Here is a 27,200-nt window from a genome sequence, read left to right as displayed (position 1 = left end):
AGCCTTAGTTTAAATCTGGGCAAAAGAGCTGAACTCCAAAAGTGAGGTGAGTGTAGCTGCGCTAGTTCCATACTTGACCAAGTTATTCTAATTGACCATCAAGATACCCGAGCAAAACAAGAGTTGATGGGAATAGGGAGAAAGCTGGTCATTAGTTTGAGACATACCTAGAATAAAGGAAGATAGTTTTGGTTATTGGAGTTCATCCCAGCCACATGACATAACTATGCGAGTTCCTCAGAATAGTGTTCTAGGCCCAACCATCTTCAGCTTCATCAATGTCCGCCCCTCCATTCAGGTGTGCGATAGGAAGGTTTATTGTGCATTCAGTAATGTTCAGTACCATTCATGACTCCTCAGGTACTGAAACTGTCCATGTCCAAATGCTGCTAGACCTGGAGAACTGTCCGCTTTGGGCTGTTGAGTGGTATATTACATTTGTGTTATACAATTGTTAGGCAATAGTTGTCTCCAGCAAGAGAATACAACTATTGTCAATTGATATTCAATGGCATTGCTTTGGTCGAATCCCTCCAGAGGATTACAGTTGACCAGAAACTGAACTGGGCCAACCATAAAAATACTGTGATCTTGTGGTCAGGTCAAAGATTGGAATTTTGTTGCATTATTCTTGGATGGTGCAGTTTCAATAATATCAAGAGGCTTCACAATATAGAACAAGCCAACATCTTGTTTGAATAGAATAAAATATCCTGTAGTGTCACATCTGCTTCATTTAAAAGTATAATGAAAAGCTTTTACAATGTCTAACTCTAATGGCACCGTCTTAGGTATGAGTACCAAGGTACAAAACTTGGATACTAAAGAGAAATAAAAAGTAGTTGCATTACTTTACAGAGTTTAAAAAATAAGTTAGAAAGAAGGCATCATTAGAGGACTGACATTACAATCAGGTAAACAAGTTTCCAATAAACGTTACATTGTAGCAGCTCAGCTCAGAGCCTCAGCACATGGTCTGACTGCCTACATCTGACCCCAGTTCAACAGCTATCCCTGCTCCATTCGGAGCTCCAGTCTGCTCTGTACTGGCACTCAGCTGCTGCAAGGTAATTTTCGCGCCTCCCGCATGCTGATCTGGAGCTGCTCCCCCATGCACTGACCTGGGTCTCTCTGCTGCTGCTCCAGGTTAAGGGGAGAGAAAAAAGAGAACAGGTGGAGCAGAGGAGCTCCGGCAGGAGCGTGTTACTTTGCTGCCATCTTGCTGCATGTTGTTACACTCTACCTTTAACATTCACTCCATCCACCATGGATGTACAGTAGCAGTGATGCGTATCATTTACAAAATGCACTGCAACAAGTCACCAGCACTGCTTAGATACCATTTTGCAATCTCACTATGCCTATCGCATAAAAGGGTAGCAAATGCATGGGAACACGTCGACTTGTACGTTCCCCTCAAAACCAACAATGATCCTGATTTGCAAATGTATGGCTGTTACCTCAGTGTTGCTGGATCAAAATCCTGGAACCCCCTCCATAGTCACATTGTTGGTGTATCTAAGCCAAATGGATTGCAGTGGTTAAATGTGGCAGCTCATCACCACCTTCTCCATGACAGTTGGGAATGGGAATAAATGCTGACCAAGTCAGTGACCCCCATGTCCCATGAATGGATGGATAAAACCATTTCAGTTCTTGATTATTTATTAACTATTATTATTATATCATACTACCTTCAGAGAACTTTGCCCATAAGTCCCAGGTTCCTCTGTTCGTGTGCATCTATTTAACAGTGCATTAAATCTCATTCTCCCACCCAACTTTTTTATATTGTGCTGATCACAGCTCCTTCCTTGAACTCTTTATTCCCTTGCAGTTTTCTTTCTGGTGCCACCTAGTACTTCTGCTTTTGAAATACAGTGCATTCTTTTGCAAACATTGCTGAATCACTTTGGGAATTCTTAATTTAGGTATTATTGTTGTGTGATCGTATGATTTACTGTTGACATAACATTTTGAAAACTTAAATAGGAACAGGTTAGGCTTTTCCTTCCCTTTTAAGGAAACATTACAATGTATTTCAGATGCTTGAGGCTGGGAGGCTTTCTCTACTGACACTACACCATGGGTGTTGATGTAAATTTAGTTGTTTTACCCAATTCCTGTTATTACCAATTGTATGCCTTGTCTACATTAGACTTAAAATAATAAAACTCTATGGTTAACACACTGTAATGTGATATATAACTGTTTAATCTTCCGTGGCCCAAAGTATATGCAAAAGCAAAAAAAAAAATTATATTTGCAAAGATTCATTTTAAACAACACTTTGGATGTGAAGGTAAAAAGATAAGATTTGAGGTGTCCAGATGGTAGTCAGGTGGACATTCTGGTACAGATTTTATCAAAAAATGCTAACATGAAGATATAGTGGCTTTGGGGACTTTGCAAGTGCTGCTGTTTGAGAAATATCAGCAAACCCTTCTGGAGGATTCTCCTGCAAAAGCAGTTTGATTAGAGCTACAGTCACCACACTGGACCCACAAAAAGGTTTCTTTTTCCAGAAAAAGGAAAGCTGAATTGGGAACCTTTTTTCAGCAGACCTCTCCCCAACTCCTCCAAACGACATCTAAAGTAGAAACTCTAATCTGGCAGGATGTTTCCGGTAAGCAAGCTGTTATCACAAGACTTAAGTCTACCAAAAAATGGTTTGTTAAAATTAGTTTGTGTTCTTTCATTGACCTTTTCGAAAACTCGAGCAAAGTATCCACAATATGAATTTCAAGATGACGTCCTCAAAATATATTAAATCTGTTGTCTCCATGACATTATACAATTATAATAAGACTTTATTATTGTATTTGCAAATCCCTTTGTATTAAATTCTTAAATGCATGCATGCTAGCTTTCTGACCTTAATGTTCAGGGGCAGCCAAGTCCTTCTGAATACTTACAATTCCCAATTTATATTGCTTTCTTTTATTGGCCAGAGTATTGAACACAGGAGTTGGGAGGCCATGTTGCGGCTGTACAGGAGATTGGTTTGGCCACCTTTGGAATATTGCGTGCAATTCTGGTCTCCTTTGGAAGAATGTTGTGAAACTTGAAAGGGTTCAGAAATGATTTACATGGATGTTGCCAGGGTTGGAGGATTTGAGCTATAGGGAGAGGCTGAATAGGTTAGGGCTGTTTTCCCTGGAGTGTTGGAGGCTGAGGGGTGAACTTACAGAAGTTTATAAAATCATGAGGGGCATGGTCTTTTCCCTGGGGTTGGGGAGTCCAGAACTAGAGGGCATAGGTTTAGGGTGAAAGGGGAAAGATATAAAAGAGACCTAAGGGGCAACTTTTTCATGCAGAGGGTGATGTGTATGGAATGAACTGCCAGCGAAAGTGGTGGAGGCGAGTAGATTTACAACATTTAAAAAGCATCTGAATGGGTATATGAATAGGAAGGGTTTGGAGGGATATGGGCCGGGTGCTGGCAGGTGGGACTAGATTGGGTTGGGATATCTGGTCGGCATGGACGAGTTGGACCGAAAAGTCTGTTTCTGTTCTGTACATCTCTATGACTCTATCTACACTTCACATTCATGCTTTTATATTTTGTTTTTGTATACCTGTTAATGTTTTGGAGTTCAATGTTTGTTTTGAGTTAAAACCTCCTGTTTGCATATATTGGAGCAATCTTTGATATGATGGAGGATTTCCAGCATTTGTTTTCAAACATTCAGAGGATGGAATGGACACATTAAATGTTTTATCATGTTTATTTTCAGGTTGAGTTTGAGGGCAGCATATTTTTAATATATTTTGGTACCAGAGAATGATTTTTAAAATTCTGTTGGCAGCAGTGTGGAAAGCCAATAAAATGTAACTGCAATGTAGGTGTGTATTTCAGATTATCTAGTTCCATAAGAGTATTTTTAGCAATATTCAAAATGATTTTAAAAGTATAAATAACTGAAATTTGAATGGTGAATTGCCCTTTTCTGCGCGCTACTGCACAATCTTTTATGTTACATTAGCTTTCCTAATTGATGCAAACCATCTGTTATTTTGAATGTGTTACTTTTTGTGAACAAAGCTTTACTAATATTACAATAGATATTGAACTTTTAATTCTGTTGTTAATTACAAAAACTGAAGACTTTCCCTTTTCCAGCTATTTTCTTTCTTCCCCTGGTTTCCTTAGCGTACGCAGCAAGCAAGCCAGTTTGTGAATGATCTCTTCCAAATTCTTAGTTTGAAACAGCTGTTGAAGGCAGAGGGGAGTCACAGGGTAGGTTCAGAGGGGCAATTTCATTTCTTTTCATTTTGTTTTTTTCCAGTTTTTGTATTCCAGCTTCTGTATTTGTATTGCGCTGTACTTTAAATGTCCTTATGTTAAACTATGCTCGTTTGTTTTAACTGTTGATTTTCAAAAAGTGTATTCCCTAACTTATGACCAAACCTTAGCTTTCACCCATGAGCCTGCAGGCTCTTGGTATACAACACTGGCATAGCTGGAAGTATTCTTTGTACAGTGTTTTCTCTATCTTGAGTTCCTTGTGTTGATCCACAAGTGCCTTATGAGAATTCTAATTTCAAAGCTGAGAAGCCATTTCTCGCTACTAAGATGAAATGAAGCATGTTTTATTTTTGTCTTTACTTTTGGTTGCTCAAAATATCTAGAGGCAACATTCCTTTTACATACAGCAATGAATAGTAAGTCTTTTGCTCACAGGGAGTCAATAAACATGGCTGAAAAGAACCTGCTGATAAATTACTATAGTGTCTGAGGTAGGAATTTGATGGGATGCCCTGTATGTTGTTCATCATCCATTTCCCCCAGCCTACATTTACTCCTGTTTGAATAATACATCAATTTTATCCTTGTCATCCTTATTGCCACGTTCTTCCCTGGCTATGCTGCTCCCCTGTGTAACCTCTGTGCTAATATACAACTCTGTGATATAGCTGTAGTATTGTACTCTGCTATCTGAAGAAGAGCTTTTGAAAAAATAATATTTTCATCTGTACCATCACACTCTCAGGAAGTAAAAAGAGAAATTGCTGGAGAAATTCAGCAAGTGTAGCAGCTTCTGTGGAGAGAAAAGAGTCAATATATCTTGAGTCCTTCTTTAGGACTGAATGCCTGCTGCATTTTAGAAAGTCTCTAATCTAATCGCTGGTTCTGTTAGATGGTTATTTTAAATTTGTGTCATCTGCTTATTGACTACTCTGTCATTGAAAGAAACATGAAGCTTTTTTTACTATTGCAGAATCCATCTTGACTTTCAATATCTTTAGTCGGGAGTGTAGTGCTGGAAAAGCGTGGCAGGTCAGACAGCATCTGAGGAGTAGGAGAATCAATGTTTCAGGTGTAAGCCCTTCATCAGGAATGAGGCTTGTGGGCTGGGGGGGGGGGCTGAAAGATAAGTGGGAGGGGGATGGAGTTGGGGGGGAAGGTAGCTGAGAATGTGATGGGTAGATGAAGGTGGGGGGAGAAGGTGATAGGTTGGAGAGGAGCGTGGAGCAGATAGATGGGAAAGGTGATGGATAGGTCAAGAGGGCGGTGCTGAGTTGGAGGCTTGGGACTGGGATAATGTGGGGGGAGGGGATACGAGGAAACTGGTGAAATCCACATTTACCCCATGTGGTTACAGGGTCCCAAGGCGGAATATGAAGCATTCTTCCTCCAGGCGTCAGGTGGTAAGGGTTTGGCGATGGAGGAGGCCCAAGACATACATGTCCTTAGCGGAGTGGGAGGGGGAGTTGAAGTGTTTCGCACGGGGCAGTGGGGTTAGTTGGTGCAGGTGTCCCAGAGATGTTCTCTGAAATGATCCACAAGTTGGTATCCTGCAATTTTAAATGAAATTGTTTTAAGTAGAACAAAAATGTTTCCCATTAAAATCAATGTAAAAGCTGTTATTAGGTTCTGGAGGACTTTATGCTTCAGAAATAAATAAACATGAAAACATCATACTCTAAATTGAAATACTTTGCTAAACATATTAGTAAATGATATAACTTTCTAAATTAGCATTTTTAAGAATATGAAAGTAGTACAGTGTAGTAGCTTTCTGTTAGCCTCCCAGTCGCTGCTGATCCTGATTCCTGAGTCCCTCACTTGCCACACCTCCTGTGGCACTCATGGTTACTGTAGATCCTTTCCTCTTTCCCCTCTTTTGGTTTGCAGTCTCTTCTGCTCCTAACCCACCTTTTTGCTGTCTACCCTTCAATTTGCCACTTCTCCCAATCCCTAAATCATCCTCTTACTGTCATCTAACTTATGGCCTCTTTGTGCTGCTGATTCAACCTCTTACCCATCATTATGCTCATCAAACTTCCTGCTTCCTGACTCCAACTGAGCTGCGTCCTCTTGTACGTCTGTGCTAGTCTCTCACACCCTTGCTCATAATGAGGTTTCAGGAGATTGAATTAGCAAGTATGTGTGTTTGGGAATAGGTTTGGTAAGACTAAAGATTGATAGAAGGGAGCAAAGTAAAGTGGAAGCCAGAGATTTGCCAGCGAGAGGCTGGGTTGGGAATAGATGAGGCCACATCTCTGAGAGGGCTGACAGCAAGTGGGTGGTTTAGGAAGTGAGAGAACCTACTTCTGATTGGGGTTTCAGACCTGCATGAAACAACATTAACACAGAGCTCTCAATGCTAAATGTGAACACCAGTCTAACTAAATATCTGAAGTTAAGTTAAAAATGAAACAATATTATGGTTCAGTGATAAATGGAGATTTAAATGTAATGATTTTCTGTTTTACCTTCTGTTGATGCATTCTACAAAATCCAGTGCTAAGGCTGTGTTCCCTCTAAGTTGTGAGGTTGTGATGTAACCTGAAAATTCTTGTGTAGTTTTAATTGGCCCCTTTTAAGTTACCATTCCTGCCAAAAAAAGAAAGGCCTGCATACTTAACTGAATTAGCTAAGCACTCTGAAAAGATATTAGAGGATATGTTGGTGCTCAACAGCATTAGTTTTCCCAGCAATCCTGTTGATGACATTCTCTTATACCTCTTAGTAACAAGGACTGAACCTTTCTTGTTGTTTTTAGTTGTACTGGCATCCTGTGTGATATAATTGTTATTTTGCCATATTACTTAAAAAAAAAAGGTTATGATCATCCACCCAAACTGTTCATTTTTGTGTCTCCAGAGATGTTATCAAACTTGATGGGATTTTCCAGCATTTTGTTTTAATTTCAGATACACAGCATTCACTCTTTTATACTTTTTGACTGTAACAATTTCTATGTACTTATTTTAAAGCTGTTCCTGGCTTAGAACAATTATGCAATGCACTTTTTAACAATACAGCACCCAGAAAATTAAGAACTTCAACGCTTTTGTTATTTAGTTGGTTCTAATTGTTGGAGAAGTATTCTAACAGTAGATTTCCTTTTAATAATAATCTGCTTCTGATGTATGTGTGTGGTCAAACAAAGTACACATCGAAATGTAAAAGTACTTGCTGTTAAGTTTTACCATCAAAAGTCAATTATAATTATAAATCTAATAATGAAAATATCTGCTGCATCATTAGTGAAGTTAGGATTAGTCATGCCAAATTCAAGCATTGAATCCTGCAGTATATTATGAATAATATTGGAAACAGAAAAAGACGGCTGAGAGCCAATTTACACGCTTCTAAATTTAGCCTCTGACATTACAGTGAACAAAGCAGATTTGCAAATTAAATCTTTCAGGTATATACTTCTCAGTAGGTGAATTGAATTCCTTTCTACTCAACTGCATGCTCATGTGCCTCTTAATCATTCTCAGCACTTATATCATGCAATCATTAATATCTGCCTTTCACCACCCACCGAAGTGTGTAAGAAAAGTTAAGGGCTGGTGTTTGTCAGTATTGACTCAACTTGAGACATAATAAATACTATTTTTATACAAACCACATTTTCAAGTGTTGGAAGTACAGGGAACATTTAGACTACAAATACTCACTGTTAACTCCTCTGCTCAGATTGTTGAAGGGAAGCAGTGTTAGAACCTGGGCAGTTAGAGGGGGGGAAAAAAAACCTGAGACCTGTAGAAGTTTATTTCTACTGGGAAATCTTCTGTGTTTAAAAATTTCTGCAGTGCTGGTTAACCATATAACTTGTGCTGTTGAAGTCTGTCATTCTCTAATGTTGAGGCTTTTGTATGTTCTATTGTGTTATAAAATATGGTCTGTTGATTTTCTAAAAAAACATTATCTGATTTAGCACCTGGTACTTTCATGGACTGAAATGGTTTTAAAAAAGGAACCAAAAATACTGACTTTAAATGACTGATAGCATCACTTGTCCATAAGTGACCAAGTTTCAACTTGGATTAGGCAGCAGCAAATCAAAGTGAAGTTAATCCATTAGCAGTGAAAGCAGCCAGAAAACTCTCCCGCCCTGTCCCGAACTTAGGCACAAAAAGGCCTTCATCATGTATTTTTGTTCACACCTTTTGAGAATGCTCAAATGTTGGGAATGAAAAGATCCCTTGCAATTATGAAGCAAGGAGACCATTCTGACAACACAAATAGACAAGCAGCTGCTTATGATAGAAGCCAAGATGGATTTTGACAGCAGAGCTAGAACCAGCTGGAGTTTTTGCTCTTTCTGCCTCTTGAAGAAAAAAATGCCCAGTGACAAAAAAAACAGAACATCCACAACATAAAAGATAACTGAAGTAACCAATGATGTTGATGATCCAAGACAGGAGGTGTAGTCTCAGGTTAAAACTTTGCACCTGAAGGACAGCTTTTGGACTTGAAATTGCATTTCCTTTTTTCTTTGCTGGATATGATCCCTTTTTAATTTTGTACCTGAATGTATGGGATTACCTCCAGGCTATATAAATGAGGTTGTGTGTTTGTTGATTTTCTCGGGGTTAGCAGGTAATACAATTAATATCTTCTTCACTCAAGAAAACCTTGTAATTGGCTCTTTATTGCTGCAGTTTGACATAGGAAATAGAGGCATACTGGGCACCTTGGCCCAGATGAATTCTATCCCAGGATGCTGTGGGAGCTGAGGCAGGAAATTGCAGGATCTCTGACACAAATTTTTAATTCCTCTGTGGCCACAGGGGAAGTGCCAAAGGACTGGAGGACAGCAAATGTGGTTCCACTTTTAAGAAGAGTGGTAAAATTAAGCCAGGAAATTAGACCAGTGAGTCTCATGTCAGTGGTAGGGAAAGTATTGGAGAAAATTCTGAAGGAGCATAATACCACTTGGATAATACTTGAAAAAGCATGGGTTAATTAGGGATAGTCAACATGGCTTTATCAGAAAAAGGCTTATGCCCGAAACGTCGATTCTCCTTCTCCTTGGATGCTGCCTGACCTGCTGCGCTTTTCCAGCAACACATTTTTAAGCTTTGTCAGAAAAAGGTCATGCCTAACAATTCTGTTAGAATTCTTTGAATATGTGATGAAGTATGTGGTTGAGGAAGTCCAGTTTATATGAAGTTTAGCAAAGTTTTTGACAAGGTACCATTTGAGAAAGTTAAACTGCAATGAAATGCCAGAAATTGGCTTAGTGATAGGACACAAAAAGGGTAGAAGGCTGTTTGAGTTGATGGAGGTTGGTGTCCAGTGGTGTACCATGAGGATCAGTACTGGAACCCTTATGCATTGTTACATAAATGATATAGATGAAAATGTGGGGGGCATGTTAAGCAAATTTGCAGACAACACATAGATTGGTGGAGTGGTTAATAGTGACTAAGATTGTTCTAAGATACAGGAAGATGCAGATGGTTTAATCAGTTAGGCAGATGGTATTTAACTCTGATAAATGCAAAGTGATGTGCTTTGGAAACAGAAACAAGATGAAGGAGTATAAAAGGAATGGCAGCATACTGGGTAGGTTAGAGGATCAGAGGGATCTGAGAGTAATTATTCACCGATCCCTGAAGTTGGCAGAACACGTGAATAGGATAGTTAAGGCATATCAGTTGGGGCATAGTGTATAAGAGCAAGGAGGTAATGTTGGAGCTGTACAGAGTGTTGGTCAGACCACAATTGTAGTAATCTGTGCAGTTCTGGTCATCTCACTATGGGAAGGATGTGGTAGCTCTGGGAGCGTTACAGAGGAGGCCCACCAGGCTGTTAGCTGGAATGGAGAAATTGACCTATAATGAAAGACTAGGTAGGCTTGATTTTTTTTTTCTTTACAGTGGAGGAGACCTAACTGAGGGGTATAGACAAGGTGAATAGGGAGCAGATTAAATGGTGGAGCAGATTCAAAGGGCTGATTGACCTAATTCTGCTCCTATATCTGTGGTCTTATGACCTGCTTGTATTGAAGTATAAACTCAAACTTCAAGTAAGGTCCAAATGTTAATACCTGGACACAAAGGAGACAGTTGGCTTTGCTGTGTCCAAATTCTTAGATTCTGTCAGAGAGAAAGAAGACTCTCAAACAGTTCTGCTATGCCAGGCAGGGAGGAAAGAACTATTCTTGTTTAGCCACTAGAATGCAGGTGAGGATTGTTTTGCTGAAATGAAGGTTGTAGAGTTCTAATAAAGACCGATGCATTGTCAGAGGAAGTATATTTGAGTCGACACAGTAGATTGGGTGAAGTGCGCTCTGTTTAAAAGGACACTGGAAGATTCCCCTTGGTGGGGCAAAGTAAAGAGACCTTGTTACAACTGGGAGGATCTTGGGACTTCAAACACCAAGTGTGCATTTATTCTGTGAGGACAGTGTAATCTTTAAACATAGCATAGAGTTTTCAGTTCTGGTTGGGAATTCATTGGGAATATTCTTTTTGTACTTTAGTATATTAGTTGCCTTCTAAATAATGTTTAGTCCATGTTGATGTTAGTTTGCTATTGTAAAACTGTTAACATTTGAAATCCTGCAATGCCATTTTCTGCATTGGTCACCTGTAATATCTCAAGTTGTTGATCTCTGTGGGGATTACATCACTTTGGGCTATCGTCTTTCATTCCTTTTGGAATTTACTCTACTAAGCCTAATTGAGCAGCAATGCAGAATTAGTTTGGGAAAAGCCATATCATGTATTTCTAGTGTTCTGAATAATTATCAGTGTCATTATTTGGTTTTATTATATGGAATGACCAGTTGATAATTTAAATCTTTAGTAAAGTGACTGCTAACTCTTTGACTCCTCTGCAATATTTGAAACAATAGGAATTTCTGCATTGTAATGATGTATGCAGGTATTTTTAAATGAACACTTTAATTTACTTATGAGATGAGAAAATAATCAGGTGCTCAGTTCTTGAACGGTTTCTTAATGTAATTCAACTCAACAAAACTGGTATGTAATTGTTTCATTAATTCTTTTTTTCCCACCTACAGCTCTAGTTTAATTTATAATGGATCACCATTCAAGAGAAAACGAAAGCATCGTCCCATCCCTTACTGATTTGGAAGGTTTTCTTACAGAGCACAATTCTAATGTTGTTTGGTTGTTTGTTGGTGAGTGCTTACATTTATTGGAAAATGTGTTTTTAATCTTTTTATAGGTTTGTTTTATCTGTTTAAATGCAATAGTTTGCAAGTTAATTTATTGTTTCTGCCACTAGTGAAATATTTTTTGTTACGTGGTTGTCTGCTTTTTATGGTAATTAGATACCTTTTCTGAATTTTTCCGTTGTGTGTTTATTTGGGTAGTGGGAGGAGAGTATGGTATTTGTCATACTGTTATCTTTGGGGTTTATTTTATAGTTGGTTAGTTAGTTCTGGCTGATATGTGATGCAGAGTGATGATGACAGCAACAGTGGTGGGTTCAATTCCCACATCAGCTGAGGTTACCATGAAGGACTCTCTTTCTCAACCTCTCCCCTTCTCTGAGGCGTGGTGACCCTCTGTTTAAACCCTCACTAGTCATCTCTTCTCTGTAATGAGGATGGTACTATGAGGCGATTTTTATAGTGGCAAAATATGTTGCTACATTTAGGAGTGTCTCCAGTCAAGCTCAATGATAAAATTTCTGCTTGTGTAGTGTAGATTGGAAATGCTTTTCCTCCATCAGGGAATATGGCCCATGGTGTTCTGCTTTTAGTGATGCCAAAGTGAGCCATGTGACTCCCAGACTGTGGAAAGCAGCTTTCAAACTTTGGGCCACTGTAGGATTCACCTTCACTCTCTTGCGATTGCCTCCTGCAGCCACAGAGAACCAGAACCCACTTAGCAGTAACCTGGTGGTGAAGAGGACAGGGGGAAGGAACACGTAGGTGACTTAAGTTTGAGAAAATTTGAGTTAGTGAAAGGGAGATGGTGACAGGTCTGGTGCTTTGGGAGAAGGTGAAGCACTGGGTGAAAAAAATGTAGATAATTAGAGAGAGAGAGAGAGACAACATGGACATTGGGCCTCTGATTTCCTCCGGAGCCAAGCAGTGTCAGAAAAATATAGTTTCGAAGAACCAGTAAATAGTTGAGTGAAATCTGGAGATTGTACTGTGGAAAGCATGGAAATGGAGAATGAGAGTTCTTGCTGTTTCCTAGGAGAATCATAAATTCCAATGCATGGTGAAGTGTAATGCAGGAGGGCTGAGTATGGGTTGTTTTCAAACTTGCTAATCAACTTTGGAGGAGGAGTTCTGCTCTTCCACCCTCCACTTGGCACAGAAGGGGAAGCAAAAACCTTTCTCTGCCACTTCAGCTGTCTTCTGTTTATTAATGATCAGTGGTTAATTGCTGTTGAACTGGGATAATATTTTTTGGGTGCATTTCGTTGAATGGTCCTAAAATAAAGAGCCTTATTTGCATGTTTAAATTGATCGAAGACTGATTTTAGGTAATCACCAGGATAACAAAAATAATGATTGGATTCAAGATGTTGCATCAAGGAATTGCTGCATGTTGAACCTGTTTGAGCGTGCATTTTAGCCCTTGCCTAAAGAAGAAATGGAAAAATTAGTGAGACTATTGTGAATTTGGACTCTGTATGCCCAAATAACTGCCCAAGTGGCCAAGACTTTCAATTAGACCATCCCCTTGGGATGTAGAAACTTTAGCACAGTCTGGCCCAACTGAGACTTTGGCATCTCCATGTGTAAATATGGGATTTAAAATCAAAAGCATGCAGGTTGCTACTCATGGTAAGGTACCACCCATTATTACAGCTAGGAATTCTTGACCCATTACTTGGCTATCTGAAAATAAGAGTGAAGAATGATAGTCCAGTTTTCACTGAGTGTTCTTTTCCCTCCAGATTTTCTTGATGAATTGGACTACTAATTTAGTCATTTAACAGTTCCGTGGAATAATCCAAACCTGTTGCTTTAAAGGATTTGTATATGTAATTCAGTTGAGGATTAACTTTATTTTGAACTTCAAACATCTGAATGTTATCTAGCAGCCATCTAGGTTCAGAACTAAAACATGCTTCTGCATTGTGATGTTCCTGAGGTTACTGTTTAAATTTATGGCTGCATTGAAATATGCATACAATATATTCATGTTTTATTGCATTGCAGTTGCCTTCTGGAAGTCTCTTCATTAATAAATGGAGCATATTTGATCAATACTGTTGTTTTTGATTTCAGATTGAGATAATTTTGTGAATGAGCAAAATTTCCTTTTGCATTTTCAAAACTAGTGCTGTCTTCTTGTTTTTTGTCCACTTTTATTTTTGATCCCTTTCCATATTCCAAGAACTAGATGGATGCTTTGATGTGGTGGGACAATGGAGGGCAGGATGCAAAAGACAATGTAGGGGTGGTGTGTAGTGTAATGATAGAATTGGGGTAATAATAAATTATCCTGTCAGGACTTGGTTCTGAATATCAAATAAAGAGCAACTGAGATTTAAAAAAAATGGATAGATTCAGCAGGTCCAACAGCATTTATGGTGAGAAAAACAGTTACTGGACGTTGGTGACCTTTGTTAGAGTAGCTGTTTGAGTAATGTGGAGGTGCTGGTGTTGGACTGGGATGGGCAAAGTCAGAAGTTACACAACACCAAGTGATAGTACAACAGGTTTATTTGAAATTGTTTTTGGAGTGCTACTCCTTTGTCAGATGAAGTGTAAGGAAGTGCACAGGTGCAGAATTTATATGCAGAGAGATATTGGCAAGATGATTCCAGGTAATTAATAATGTCAAAAGATAAATACAGATAGTGGAGTCTTGACAGGCTGAGTAACAAGGGTTTGCAGGTCATTGGGCAAGTTGGTGTTTTCAGGAAGGTGTGAATGCAATGCTACTTGCTTGTCTGGTGGCAATACCAGTTTAACGAAGTAAATTGCAGTGTGAATAGTGATTCAGTTATGTTTTTATCTTTTCCTCTTCCTTTTTCTTATGTTGCCCATATTTTGTACTCTGCAGTTGCTGAATTTCCCTTCCCACTCTTCTAATATTCTGCCTTCCCCAATGTTTCAAGCTATTTAATAAGCTTTTTATTCTAGAAGTAACATTTCTCAACAGGAAAATGTGTCTGAGCTTTAGGTTTTTTGCTTTTGTAAAGGGTGTGAATGCTTCTAGCCATCAGTAATGGATCATGACTAACACAAAGTTTGACTTTCTTTTCCTGGTTTCTAAACTTGATAGTCATCTTGTAAGGTTGGATTAAATTATAAATTTAAGAAAGAATTGAGGTTTGATGATAATTTCCTACAGAGATTATTTTTACTATGCTTTATATTAATGTTCTCTAAGTTTGCATGTCAAAATGATTATGCATATCTTATGTACAAGGTAAAGTCACCTATAGTCTTATCAGATCATAGGGCTGCTCTCTCATTAGAGAGAGAGGGACGAGGTGGTGGTGTTTTAACTTGAGGGTTATCATGCCTTAGGTGACAGGAAAGGTTGAAGAGGAGAGTCCTTAATGATAACTTCTGCTGGTGCCAAATTGAACCCAGGCCGTTTGCGTTAGTTTGCATTGCAACGAGTTGCACAGCCAACTAAGTTAAGTAACCCCCTACTTTTTAATATGTGTATCATTGTAATCTGTTTGTTTTCTTGGTCTTTTTTACTTAGGAAAAGAACAAATATCAGTTTAAGAACTTTTTGGCCATTCAGTCATCTGGGCACAGAATTATTCATGTTTTAGATGGCAGTATTAAGGGACTGTTGCATGGCATCTGAGGCCATTCTTTAATTTACGTGTATAGTTATCTCCTGTGTTCACACACTTCAAGCTGTAATTCATTGGATAAAAAAAAAGAGTGTTTTGCTGAGGTACTCGATTAATGCAAGCTCTTTCTTTACAGCCACAATCCTATCATGTGGATGGATCATTTATCTGACTTACTACAATTCCCGTAATTTAGGATTGATACTGACTTTGGTTCTGAACAGGCTGTATAAAAATGGATATGTTCACATTGGTAAGTTTTTAAAATAAATTTTGTTTATCATCAGCATTGAGACACCTTTTGAGGATTTATTCAGAAGAAAAATTAATATTTCATTCCATTTCAGATTTTTATTTAATTTGAAAATAATCTGTTTTCCTGTATTTTACAAAAGCTAATAAAATGCAAAAGAACATAAAAAGCATTTTCAGAATATGAATTTACATGTATTCAAACCTGCTTTCCAATCAATTTCTATTTATGAAACCGTACGCAACTGAACTGTACAGTATGAAAACATTTTCAATTAAGCATTGTTATTCAAGCATGAGCCATATAGCCTCTGAACTCGGCTATTGAATAAAACCTTGTTTCTTCATATTCGTTTCAACAAATCTTTTGATGCTCTTGTATCAGATAAGCTGATTAATTATCTACCTTTCTAATAGGTTCATTTTCATTCTCTGTACTATCCGGAAAGGTCATGTTTCGTGAAATATATTATATTAATGAAGATGTGTCGATCAGGTAGGAACTGATTCATACGGAACTGAAAGTTGAGCAATTTTAGCATAAATTCCTTTTCAATTTTGCCAGTGTGAATTTAAAAAACTTAAGTTAAAAGTCATAGAGATGTACCAAACGGAAACAGACCCTTCGGTCCAACTCGTCCATGCCAACCAGATATCCCAACCCAATCTAGTCCCACCTGCCAGCACCTGGCCCATATCCCTCCAAACCCTTCCTATTCATATACCCATCCAGATGCCTTTTAAATGTTGCAATCTTATGAGCCTCCACCACTTCCTCTGGCAGCTCATTCCATACATGTATAACACTCTGCGTGAAAAAGCTACCCCTCTGGTCTCTTTTATATCTTTCCCTTCTCACCCTAAACCTATGCCCTCTAGTTCTAGACTCCTCCACCCCAGGGAAAAGACTTTGTCCAATAGTCCTATCCATGCTCCTCATGATTTTATAAACCTCTATAAGGTCATCCCTGAGGTTCTGACGCTCCAGGGAAAACAGCCCCTGTCTAGTCAGCCTTTCCCAATAGCTCAAATCCTCCAACCCTGGCAATATCCTTGTAAATCTTTTCTGAACCCTTTGAAGTTTCACAACATCCTCCAGAGAGGAAGGCGATCAGAATTGCATGCAATATTCCAAATGTGGCCGAACCAATGTCTTGTACAGCTGTAACATGACCTCCCAACTCCTGTACTCAATACTCTGACCAACAAAGGAAAGCATACCAAACGCTTTCTTCACTATCCTATCTACCTGCGACTCCACTTTTAAGGAGCTATGAAGCTGCACTCCAAGATCTCTTTGTTCAGCCACACTCCCCAGGACCTTACCATTAAGTGCCTTGACATTGTTTACAGAAATTTACATGTACAGAATGCAAATTAGGAAATACTGCGAAATGCTTATGATGTAGGTTTCTTTTCTTTAGAAAAGATAAAATTCAGTTCTTAATTTTCTGTTTTTGCAATTTCCATGTGGCTATACTGTAGATAGCCTCCTCCAAAGGTCCTCAGCATCATAGATGCCAGTCTTTAGCCAGTTCAGTTCATTCCACGTAGTATTAAGAACTGGTTGGAGACATTGCAAAGGCAATGGGCCCTGACAGTATTACAGCAATAATATGGTGGTATGACAATGTGGTATGTCCTGAAAATCAGGACATCTCCAACCCAGTCACATTACCACCCTAATAGTCTATTCTGAATCATCAATAAAGAGATGGAAAATGTCAGCAACCGTGCTATCAAGCAGCATCTGCTTTGCAACAACCTGCTCACTGGCGCCTGGTTTGGATTCTACCAGGCTGAAACTTTATTGCTGGAACAGCACAGCAGGTCAGGCAGCATCTAGGGAACAGAAGATTCGACGGAAGGGCATGTGCCCAAAACGTCGAATCTTCTGTTCCCTAGATGCTGCCTGACCTGCTGTGCTGTTCCAGCAATAAAGTTTCAGCTTTGATCTCCAGCGTCTGCAGACCTCACTTTCTCCTTGGATTCCACCAGGGCCATTCAGCCCCTGACCTCATTACAGTTTTGATTGAAGCATGGATAAAAGACCTGAATTCCAGAGATGAGGTGAGAGTAATTGCCCTTGACATCGAGGCTGCTTTTGACCAAATGCTGCTTAACCACTTCCATTGAGAAGGACACGGGCAGCAGTCACATGGGAACACCACCAGTAATAAGCTTCCTTCAAGCCCCTCACCATCCTGAGTTGGAAATAGTTGAATGGAATTGAATGAGTTTTATTAGATTAGGTTAGATTCCCTACAGTGTGGAAACAGGCCATTTGGCCCAACAAGTCCACACCAGCCCTCCGCAGAGTAACCCACCCAGACCCATTCCCCTCTGGCTAATGCACCTAACACTATGGGCAATTTAGCATGACCAGTTCACCTGACCTGCATATCGTTGGACTGTGGGAGGAAACTGGAGCACCCGGAGGAAACCCACGCAGATATGGGGAGAATGTGCAAACCCTACACAGACAGTCGCCCGAGGCTGGAGTTGAAGCTGGGATCCTGGTGCTGTGAGCTAGCAGTGCCAGCCACTGTGCCACCCCAATTGTCACATGTACTTCAAAGTACAGTAAAAAATTTGCAGTCACAGCATTGCAGCACCATCTTCGGTAAAATGGTACCTAGGTACAGATACTTAAGATCAAATTCTTAGGAAACAAAAAAAATTAGAACGTTAAGAAATAAGCAATCTAACATTACAGGTCATAGGAATCAGTCAATAAAATAAAAAGTACAAAGTTCAGAATATCAGTCTTTTTGACCCAGTCTGCGCTGGCAACCACCAACATAGGAATCGCCCCACTTCACGCACCATCTCTTCACCGCTGGGCCCACTTCGCTGAAGCCACTGAATCCACTCTAGCCCGGCAACCAAGTCTACTCGTTCTGCTGCCAGGCCAGGCTGCTGCCACCAGGCCATGAGTCCTGCTTTGGCTGCAGATATGACCTTGGTGGGAGCGCCATCTTGAAGAGTCCACTGCTGCTGTCGGAGGATCTTTGTCGCTGGCCCTGAACGCTGGGAGAACAATCCTGCTAAAACTGCCACAGGCCCTGAATGCAGTCTCTACTGCCGCTGTTAACCCCGAAAACTGGGAGAACGACCTTACTCCTACTGGCCTAGATTGCCAAGATCCTCACGGCCGCTGCCACTGCCTCCGATGGCCTGGAGAAGCCAAATCCACCATTCCACATGTGGCCTGCTCTCACTGCTGTGCTAGTTCTGCTGACCAACCTATCATAGAAAAGATGAAAAAAAACACACTTCTCCTTCACAGAAAATAATACAGTAATGCTCTGAGGTGGCAGAAGAGCTGCTTCAAGTTGGTGGACGAGACCATATCTATAAACTCAGCGGACAATTGGGCGAGAATGTCACCACTGACACAGTGGAGGACAGGGTGACAAAGAAGTAAATCCATATGTTCCCCAACTGGAAATTTTGGATGAACTGGGAAATCTACTGCCTAGAAGATCAAATATGCGGCATTCAAGTTGGGGCAACCCGGATCTATGCAGAAAATCCAGATATGACCTCCACAAACGCATCAGAAATGCCAAGGGGTAGTACCTGACCAAGTTAGAGGCCCAAACCAATTAAACAGACACCCGTTACCTGTGGCGAGGCCTGTACACCCTAACTGGATGCGAAGTGAAACAGAGCACGACAGTGGACAAAAACACATCCCTCCCTGATGCGCTCAATGCTTTCTATGCTTGATTTGAGCAGAATGCCAGCTGCGCAGTGTCACTTGCCCCAACAGCCCCAGACACACCCGTTCCCTCCCTCCCACCACTGGAGATGTTAGACTGGTCAATCCTAGGAAAGCAGCGGGCCCAGACAGTGTCCCCGTCCATGCACTTAGATCCTGCGCAGACCAGCTGGTGGAGGTATTTGCTGAAGTCTTCAACCCCTCCTTGCTACATGTCGAAGTCCGCACCTGCTTTAAGGAGATGGCCATCATCTCAGTGCCAAGGAAAACACATGCAATGTGCTTGAATAACTACTGCCGAGTGGCTCTGATCTCCATAACCACGACCTGCTTCAAAAGGCAGGTCATGGCCAACATCAACTCTGGCCTCCCAGCCTGCCTTGATCCCCTGCAATTTCACTACCAGCAAAACAGGTCCACAGCGGACACCATTTCTCTAGCCCTACACTCATCCCTGGATCATCTGGATAACAAGGGTATCTAAGTTAGGCTCCTACCCATTGATTACAGCTCCGTCTTTAACACCATAATCCCTTTCAGACAAATCTCAAAATTCTGAGACCTAGGCCTTAGCTCTGCCCTTTGCAGTTGGGTCCTCAGTTTCCTGACCCACAGACAGCGATCAGTGAAGGTAGACAATGGCAACTCCTCCCACGATAATCCACAATACTGGTGCCTCGCAAGGATGTGTTCTCAGCATCCTACTGTACTCCCTGTACACTCACAACTGTGTAGCCAAATTCCAACTAAGCGCCATCTACAAGTTTGTGGTAAGGCTGATATCAAGCAATGATGAGTCAGAATGTAAGGAAGGAGATAGAGGACTTTGTGTCAAGGTGGAGAAAGTGAGGACTGCAGATGCTGGAGATAAGAGCTGAAAATGTGTTGCTGGAAAAGCGCAGCATCCAAGGAACAGGAGAATCGACGTTTCGGGCATGAGCCCTTCTTCTGGAATCATGGTGCAATGATAACAAGCTTTCTCTCAATGTCAGCAAAACACAAGAACTGATCATTCCTTTCAGGAAGAAAGGAATGGATACGCTCCTACCTACATGAATGGAGCTGAGATGGAGAGGGTCGAGAGTGCCAAGTTCTTTGCAGTGACCATAACCAACGATCTGTGGGACCTCCTACATGGATGCGACGATCAAGAAGGCACAACAATGCTTCTTCCCCAGATGGCTTCGGAAATTTGGATGTCCATAAGGGCCCCTCACCAGTTTTTATAGATGCACCATTCAAAGCGTTCTATCCGGGTGCATAACAGCCTGGTATGGCAACTGCTCTGCCCAGGATTGGAAGAAACTGCAGAATGTTGTGTGCCCAGCCCAGAGCATCATGGAAGCCAACTTCCCATTCATGGATGCCATTTATACTTCTTGTTACAATAGAAAAGCTGCCAACATCGTCAAAGACTCCTCCTAATGCTCTCTTCTAACCTCTTTCATCAGGAAGAAGATACAAAAGCTTGAACACACCAACAGGTCCAGGAACAGCTTCTTCCCTGCTGTTATTAGACTGCTGAATGGACCTCTCTAACTTCAAATAGTGTTGATCTTGTTCATGTTGATCTTGCTTTTGCCTCTCCTATGCAGCCATAAACTAGTATGCTTCGCTTTGTTTGCACACCCTAAGACCTGTATGTCCTTGTTTGCTATGATCTACCTGTATTGCTTGCAAAATTAAGCTTTTCAAAGTACTGAGGTATACGTGACAACAATAAATCTAATCATGAACTGAAGCAGTTCAAGAAAGCAATAAATGCTGACTGCCAGTGATGCCCATGTTCCAAAAATGAATTTTAAAAAAATGGTCTTTTGAAAATCACATTGGTATTGTCTTGAGGTAGTGATAATTAGGGTGACTGTTACTTTATTGACATTTGTAACTTTCTGTATTAAATTATGATAGTGTATAGCATTGATCATAATGTCTTAATAAAGCCTGAAATGGGATGTTAAAAGTTTGTGACCGGTATTTGTGGTAAATGATAATATCTAACTGGTTGCGGGTTTGCAATGACAGGTAGTGATGATACTAAGTATAGTATAATCCTGTATTTGATGGCTAGTGTTTGGGATTTATAGATAACAATTGGAATTTGACTTTTAATTTTGATTCTATGTGACAAATATGCCAGTTTCCGTTTAGTTTTCCATTATTTCTTGATTCCTATACAGACTCAATTTGACAGAGTAACTGAATCTTTCCCAAATCTCTGATCATGACACTCTGTGCTATTCACCAGGAGATGTTTGAAATCTGCATGAGACATAATTTAGTCTTTTATTGCACTTGAGAGGCAAATAATCTGCTTCTATCAATGAAATAAAATGGATTTTTAAAAGTTTGATTTATTATTGTTAGTATCACTGTCACTTATTGATGTCCTATTGTTTTTCTTGACTTAATTTCTGAAATTGCTTGTTGAAACTTGCTGCTTGTACATTAGCTGTAATAAGCTTATTGAAGTAACTGAAACCATAATGTTGAAATTACAAGAAAATTATTTTTATGCAATATGCAAAAGTTACACATAATTATAGTTTGAACTGCAATTTTAACAGTATTAACTTTCTCAGTTTTCATTATATATGTGTATTTACTTCGTTAGAATCCAGGATGGATTTCTCATATTCAGGTGGTGGAAGATGTACAATCCAAAACAGAAACAGCATGGTGAGTTTTTTACTTCTGTAATTTTGTTTTTGTGTTTATAACTTATTTGGTGCTTAAGTGAAAACCATAGTGTTGCATAGTAAGCTTAATGGTCTAGTAGTTATTTGACATTGATCTATTTAGAGTCATAGAGATGTACAGCATGGAAACAGACCTTTCGGTCCAACCTGTCCATGCCAACCAGATATCCCAACGCAATCTAGTCCCACCTGCCATCCCCCGGCCCATGTCCCTCCAAACCCTGCCTCTACATATACCCATCCAAATGCCTCTTAAATGTTGCAATTGTACCAGCCTCCACCACTTCCTCTGGCAACTCATTTCATACACGTGCAACCCTCTGTGTGAAAAATTTGCCCCTGAGGTCTCTTCTATATCTTTCCCCTCTCACCCTAAACCTATGCCCTCTAGTTCTGGACTCCCCGACCCCAGGGAAAAGACTTTGCTTATTTACCCTATCATGCCCCTCATAATTTTGTAAACCCCTATAAGGTCACCCCTCTCAGCCTCCGACGCTCCAGGGAAAACAGCCCCAGCCTGTTCAGCCTCTCCCTATAGCTCAAATCATCCAACCCTGGCAACATCCTTGTAAATCTTTTCTGAACCCTTTCAAATTTCACAACATCTTTCCGATAGGAAGGAGACCAGAGTTGCACGCAGTATTCCAACAGTGACCTAACCAATGTCCTGTACAGCCGCAACGTGACCTCCCAACTCCTGTACTCAATACTCTGACCAATAAAGGAAAGCATACCAAACGCCTTCTTCACTATCTTATCTACCTGTGACTCCACTTTCAAGGAGCTATGAACCTGCACTCCAAGGTCTCTTTGTTCAGCAACACTCCCTAGAACCTTACCATTAAGTGTATAAGTCCTGCTAAGATTTGCTTTCCCAAAATGCAGCATCTTGCATTTATCTAAATTAAATTCCATCTGCCACTTCTCAGCCCATTGGCCCATCTGGTCCCAGATCCTGTTGTAATCTGAGGTAACTCTCTTCGCTTTCCACTACACCTCCAATTTTGGTGTCATCTGCAAACTTACTAACTGTGTACCTCTTATTAGATTAGATTAGATTAGATTACATTACAGTGTGGAAACAGGCCCTTCGACCCAACAAGTCCACACTGACCCACCGAAGCGAAACCCACCCATACCCCTACATTTACCCCTTACCTAACACTACGGGCAATTTAGCATGGCCAATTCACCTGACCCTGCACATCTTTTTGGACTGTGGGAGGAAACCGGAGCACCCGGAGGAAACCCACGCAGACACGGGGAGAACGTGCAAACTCCACACAGTCAGTCGCCTGAGGCGGGAATTGAACCTGGGCCTCAGGCGCTGTGAGGCAGCAGTGCTAACCACTGTGCCACCGTGCCGCCATGTTTGCATCCAAATCATTTGTGTAAATAACAATAAGTAGAGGACCCAGCACCGATGCTTGTGGCACTCCACTGGTCACAGGTCTCCAGTCTGAAAAACAACACTCCACCACCACCCTCTTTCTTCTACCTTTGAGCCAGTTCTGTATCCAAATGGCTAGTTCTCCCTGTATTCTGTGAGGTCTAACCTTGCTAGTCAGTCTCCCGTGGGGAACCTTGTCGAACGCCTTACTGAAGTCTATCTAGTTCACATCTACCGCTCTGCCCTTATCAATCCTCTTTGTTACTTCTTCAAAAAACCCAATGAAGCTTGTGAGACATGACTTCCCACGCACAAAGCCATGTTGACTATCCCCAGTCAGTCCTTGCCTTTCCAAACACATGTACATCCTGTCCCTCAGGATACCCTCCAACAACTTGCCCACCACTGACGTCAGGCTCACTGGTCTATAGTTCCCTGGCTTGTCTTTACCGCCCTTCTTAAACAGTGGCACCAAGTTAGCTCCAGTCTTCCGGCACCTCATCTGTGACTATCGATGATACAAATATCTAAGCAAGAGACCCAGCAGTCACTTCTCTAGCTTCCCACAGAGTTCTCGGGTACACCTGATCAGGTCCTGTGGACGTATCCACGTTTACCCATCCAAGACATCCAGCACTTCCTCCTCTGTAATCTGGACATTTTGCAAGATGTCACCATCTATTTCCCTACAGTCTATATCTTCCAGATCCTTTTCCACAGTAAATACTGATGCAAAATACTAATTTGGTATAAGACCATAAGACATGGAAGTGGAAGTAAGGCCATTCGGCCCATCGAGTCCACTCCACCATTCAATCATGGCTGATGGGCATTTCAACTCCACTTACCCGCATTCTCCCCGTAGCCCTTAATTCCTTGTGACATCAAGAAGTTATCAATCTCTGCCTTGAAGACATTTAGCGTCCCGGCCTCCACTGCACTCTGCGGCAATGAATTCCACAGGCCCACCACTCTCTGGCTGAAGAAATGTCTCCGCATTTCTGTTCTCCCCCATTTCCTGCGGCTCCACACAAAGGCCGCCTTGCTGATCTTTTGAGGGACCCAATTCTCTCCCTTTACATTACATTTTTTATATTACATTACATTACAGTGTGGAAACAGGCCCTTTGGCCCAACAAGTCCACACCGACCCGCCGGAGCGAAACCCACCCATACCCCTACATTTATCCCTTACATAACACTACGGGCAATTTAGTATGGCTAATTCACCTGACTCTGCACATCTTTGGACTGTGGGAGGAAACCGGAGTACCCGGAGGAAACCCACGCAGACACGGGGAGAACGTGCAAACTCCACACAGTCAGTCGCCTGAGGCGGGAATTGACCCCAGGTCTCTGGCGCTGTGAGACAGCAGTGCTAACCACTGTGCCACCGTGCCGCCCACCCTTGTTACGCTTTTGTCCTTAATGTATTTTTAAAAACCCTTTGGATTCTCCTTAATTCTATTTGCCAAAGCTATCTCGTGTCCCCTTTTTGCCCTCCTGATTTCCCTCTTAAGTATACTCCTACTTCCTTTATACTCTTCAGGATAGATTCACTCAATCTATCCTGTCTATTCCTTACATATGTTTCGTTCTTTTTCTTAACCAAACCCTCAATTTCTTTAGTCATCCAGCATTCCCTGTACTTACCAGCCTTTCCTTTCACCCTGACAAGAATATACTTTTTCTGGATTCTCATTGTCCGATTTCTGAAGGCTTCTCATTTTCTAGCCGTCCCTTTACCTGCGAATATCTGTCCCCAATCAGCTTTCAAAAGTTCTTGCCTAATACCGTCAAAATTGGCCTTTCTCCAATATAGAACTTCAACTTTTAGTTCTGGTCAATCCTTTTAAATCACTATTTTAAATCTAATAGAATTACAGTCGCTGGCCCCAAAGTGCTCCCCCACTGACACCTCAGTCACCTGCCCTGCCCTATTTCCCAAGAGTAGGTCACGTTTTGCACCTTTTCTCGTAGATACATCCACATATTGAATCAGAAAATTGTCTTGTACGCACTTAACAAATTCCTCTCCACTCTCAACCTTTAACTCTATGGCAGACCCAGTCTATGTTTGGAAATTTAAAATCCCCTACCATAACCACCCTATTATTCTTACAGATAGCTGAGATCTCCTTACAAGTTTGTTTCTCAATTTCACTCAGACTATTGGGGGGGGTCTATAATACAATCCCAATAAGGTGATAATCCCTTTCTTATTTCTCAGTTCCACCCAAATAACTTTCCTTGATGTATTTCCAGGAATATCCTCCCTCAGCACAGCTGTAATGCTATCCCTTTTCAAAAATGCCACTTCCCCTCCTCTCTTGCCTCCCTTTTTATCCTTCCTGCAGCATTTGTATCCTGGAACATTAAGCTGCCAATCCTGCCCATCCCTGAGCCACGTTTCTGTAATTGCTATGATATCCCATTCCCATGTTTCTCACCATGCCCTGAGATCATCTGCCTTCCCTGTTCGGCCCCTTGCATTGAAATTAATGCAGTTTATTTTATTAGTTCTACCTTGTCCCTGCTTGCCCTGACTGTTTGACTCACTTCTGTTCTCAGCTGTACCCGTCTCAGACCGATCTCTTTCCTCACTATCTCTCTGGGTCCCACTCGGCCACCGTACTAGTTTAAATCCTCCCGAGCAGCTCTAGCAAATTTCCCTGCCAGTATATTAGTCCCCTTCCAATTTAGGTGCAATCCATCTTTATTGTACAGGTCACTTCTACCCCAAAAGAGATTCCAATAATCCAAAAATGTAAATCCTTTTCCCATACACTAGCTCCTCAGCCTCATCTGCTCTATCCTCCAATTCCTGCCCTCACTAGCTCATAGCACCAGGAGTAATCCAGATATTACTACTCTTGAGGACCTCCTTTTTAAATTCCTGCCTAACTCTCTGTAATCTCCCTTCAGAATCTCAACCTTTTCCCTTTTCCTATGTCGTTGGTTCCAGTGTGGACAATGACCTCCTGCTGGCCCCTCTCCCCCGTGAGAACATTCTGCACCCTCTCTGAGACATCCTTGATTCTGGCACCAGGGAGGAGAAAGTGAGGTCTGGAGATCAGAGATGGAAATGTGTTGCTGGAATAGCGCAGCAGGTCAGGCAGCATCTAGGGAACAGGAGAATCGACGTTTCGGGCATTAGCCTGAAGAAGGGCTAATGCCCGAAACGTCGATTCTCCTGTTCCCTAGATGCTGCCTGACCTGCTGCGCTTTTCCAGCAACACATTTCCATCTCTGGCACCAGGGAACCAACACACCATTCTGCTTTTTTGTTGCTGGCCACAGAAACGTCTGTCTGTACCTCCGACTACAGAGTCCCCTAACACAATTGATCTCTGGAAGCCGACGTACCCCTCGTTGCATTAGAGCCAGTCTCAAAACCAGAAACTTGACTGTTTGTGTTACGTTCCCCTGAGAATCCATCATCCCCTACATTTTCCAAAACAGCATACCTGTTTGAAATGGGTATAACCACAAAAGACTCCTGCACTAGGTGCCTACCTCTCTTATCCTTCCTGGAATTAACCCATTTATATGACTGTATCTGAGACTTTTCCACCCTTCCTATAACTGTCATCCATCACATACTTTTGCAGTTGCAAATTTCTCATTGCTTCTAACTGTCTCTCCAACCGGTCCATTCGATCTGATAAGATTCGCAACCAACAGCATTGATGGCATTTATAATCCGCAGTAACCCTTAACTCTCTTTAAACTCCCACATCTGACAAGAAGCACATATACTCTACTGAAGGCCATTTTTGCTCCTTCACAATCTACAGACCCAGAACATAACACCGTCTTATTCCTCTACAAACACTGGCCCAGGTTAAATTAATAGTTATTGCTTATATTTTAAGTTTAATCAAGACACCTATCTCCAAAAACATATAATCAAGGAAGAACCCACTCTACTCACTACTGCAGACTTTCTGTAGGCCACACTTAAAACAACAATTAACTGTTTCTGTGCTGTGAACTTCGCTCAACAGTTCCTCCAAGATTAGTTATGAATTTCACTATTTGTTAATTTTCCCAGATGCACTCCAAAGTCCAGTGATACATGAATTTAAAAAGCAAAGGCAGTGTCAGTTTCTTTCTTTTTCTCGGTCTCCCTCG

General features: G+C 41.2%; 1 protein-coding gene across 12 annotated transcripts in view; it reads left to right on the top strand.

The window, feature by feature from the left end:
- bltp1 (bridge-like lipid transfer protein family member 1) overlaps nucleotides 1-27,200 on the top strand; it is a 434,366-nt gene that overhangs the window by 21,851 nt on the left and 385,315 nt on the right. For 11 of the 12 annotated variants that reach the window (XM_087980106.1, XM_043674037.2, XM_087980105.1 and 8 more), the window contains 4 exons: nucleotides 11,277-11,396; nucleotides 15,138-15,254; nucleotides 15,671-15,749; nucleotides 21,592-21,656. In XM_087980106.1, the coding sequence (XP_087836232.1) occupies nucleotides 11,294-11,396; nucleotides 15,138-15,254; nucleotides 15,671-15,749; nucleotides 21,592-21,656 (364 nt within the window). In that variant the 5' untranslated portion in view covers nucleotides 11,277-11,293. Of the gene's footprint in view, nucleotides 1-2,525; nucleotides 2,627-11,276; nucleotides 11,397-15,137; nucleotides 15,255-15,670; nucleotides 15,750-21,591; nucleotides 21,657-27,200 lie in introns of all 12 variants that reach the window. The other variant, XM_087980103.1, reaches the window with a different exon arrangement.

Source organism: Chiloscyllium plagiosum, unplaced genomic scaffold (assembly GCF_037043375.1).
Source record: "Chiloscyllium plagiosum isolate Xiang-an unplaced genomic scaffold, Cpla_swu_hap1 HiC_scaffold_36, whole genome shotgun sequence".
In the NCBI taxonomy this organism is placed as follows: Eukaryota; Metazoa; Chordata; class Chondrichthyes; order Orectolobiformes; family Hemiscylliidae; genus Chiloscyllium; species Chiloscyllium plagiosum.
Note: the sequence above shows the minus strand (reverse complement) of the source record. Positions and strands in the feature narration are given on the sequence as shown.